Consider the following 1121-nt stretch of genomic DNA (forward strand, 5'->3'; position numbering starts at 1 on the left):
GTGTGTGTGTGTGTCTGTCTGTCTGCCTCGTTTGTAGCACTGCAGTTGGTACAAATGAATTGCCATATCTGTCTGTTCTTGCTTTTTGGTAATGCATCGTTTACTGCGCGTCGATAATTGAAATTCCTATTTCAGTTAGTGGTTATGGTCACTTAGCATTATTTCCGTCCATAACCTAATAGTGTTGATAGGGGCGTTAAACCAATACCATTTTTTAATCTCACCAGGCGGGACGTGGGAACGCAGGGAAACAAGAGACTATACCAGAACAGGAACCTGCCGAAACGGAAGATAGAACTAATGACGTCACCACGGTTGTGACGTCAGCAGATGCGGAAGAGGAACCTCGTGAATGTGTGCCTGAAGTGGAGGAAGACGTACAACAAAGTGCCGAAGCTGGGGAACAGGATACTACTGTACCAGACGACGAGAAGACGACTGTAGATCTTCAAGACCACCCCGAGCCAAAATCGGATGCTGCAAAAGCAGCACCAGAAATACCCCCGGCTCAAAAGAGCAAAGCCAAAGCGGACCCATCTTCCGTTCGAGGAAATAACAAAGTGGTTGTGCAGACTAAAAATAGACTTCTAGTCCACGAACATCCTGTGTACGCGTTTTGGTCTTCTCATCGGAAAGAAAAGTGCACGTATTGTGTTATGAAGTACGGCCAGCAGAAATCCCCCGCTCGTCACGTGAGATCTTCCCACCTATCAGCGTCGCCGGAAATGATTCGTCGTGTGGGTGACATGCGCGAAATCTACCAGAACGAAGTGCCAGCTCACGTCAAGTTTCGGAAAAAGATGGAAGATCGGATTGGTGAAATTGAAACCATTGCGAAAGGCAAGACAAACCGCAAGATTGCAGAATCTTCAAAAAAATCCGTTGGGTCGTCTCCGAATTTTTTTACGGGAGCGATTTGAAAATAAAGCTTGTTGTTGACTTATGCTGGGTTCCTCTCTATAGAACGATTATGGTCAAGATGTTTAGTGGGAGGTTGGCAGGTGATCTGGTGTGTTTTGCACCTTCTGTCACATCAAAATGTGTTGTCCTTACCTCTCCTCCTTCACTTTGTGTGGTTGTCACTTTCTCTCTCTCTCTCTCTCTCTCTCTCTCTCTCTCTC

General features: G+C 46.3%; 1 protein-coding gene across 1 annotated transcript in view; it reads left to right on the forward strand.

Annotated features, from left to right (window-relative positions):
- The window catches only part of LOC106012443, a gene marked incomplete at its 5' end in the record, with an annotated part of 10460 nt that extends 9517 nt beyond the window's left edge, over positions 1-943 (forward strand). Inside the window, 1 exon segment of the mRNA XM_013085437.2 lies at positions 228-943. Within this exon segment, the coding sequence (XP_012940891.2) occupies positions 228-920 (693 nt within the window).
- Positions 944-1121: the final 178 nt, after the last annotated feature.

This window comes from Aplysia californica, unplaced genomic scaffold (genome assembly GCF_000002075.1).
Source record: "Aplysia californica isolate F4 #8 unplaced genomic scaffold, AplCal3.0 scaffold00374, whole genome shotgun sequence".
Classification (NCBI taxonomy): domain Eukaryota; kingdom Metazoa; phylum Mollusca; class Gastropoda; order Aplysiida; family Aplysiidae; genus Aplysia; species Aplysia californica.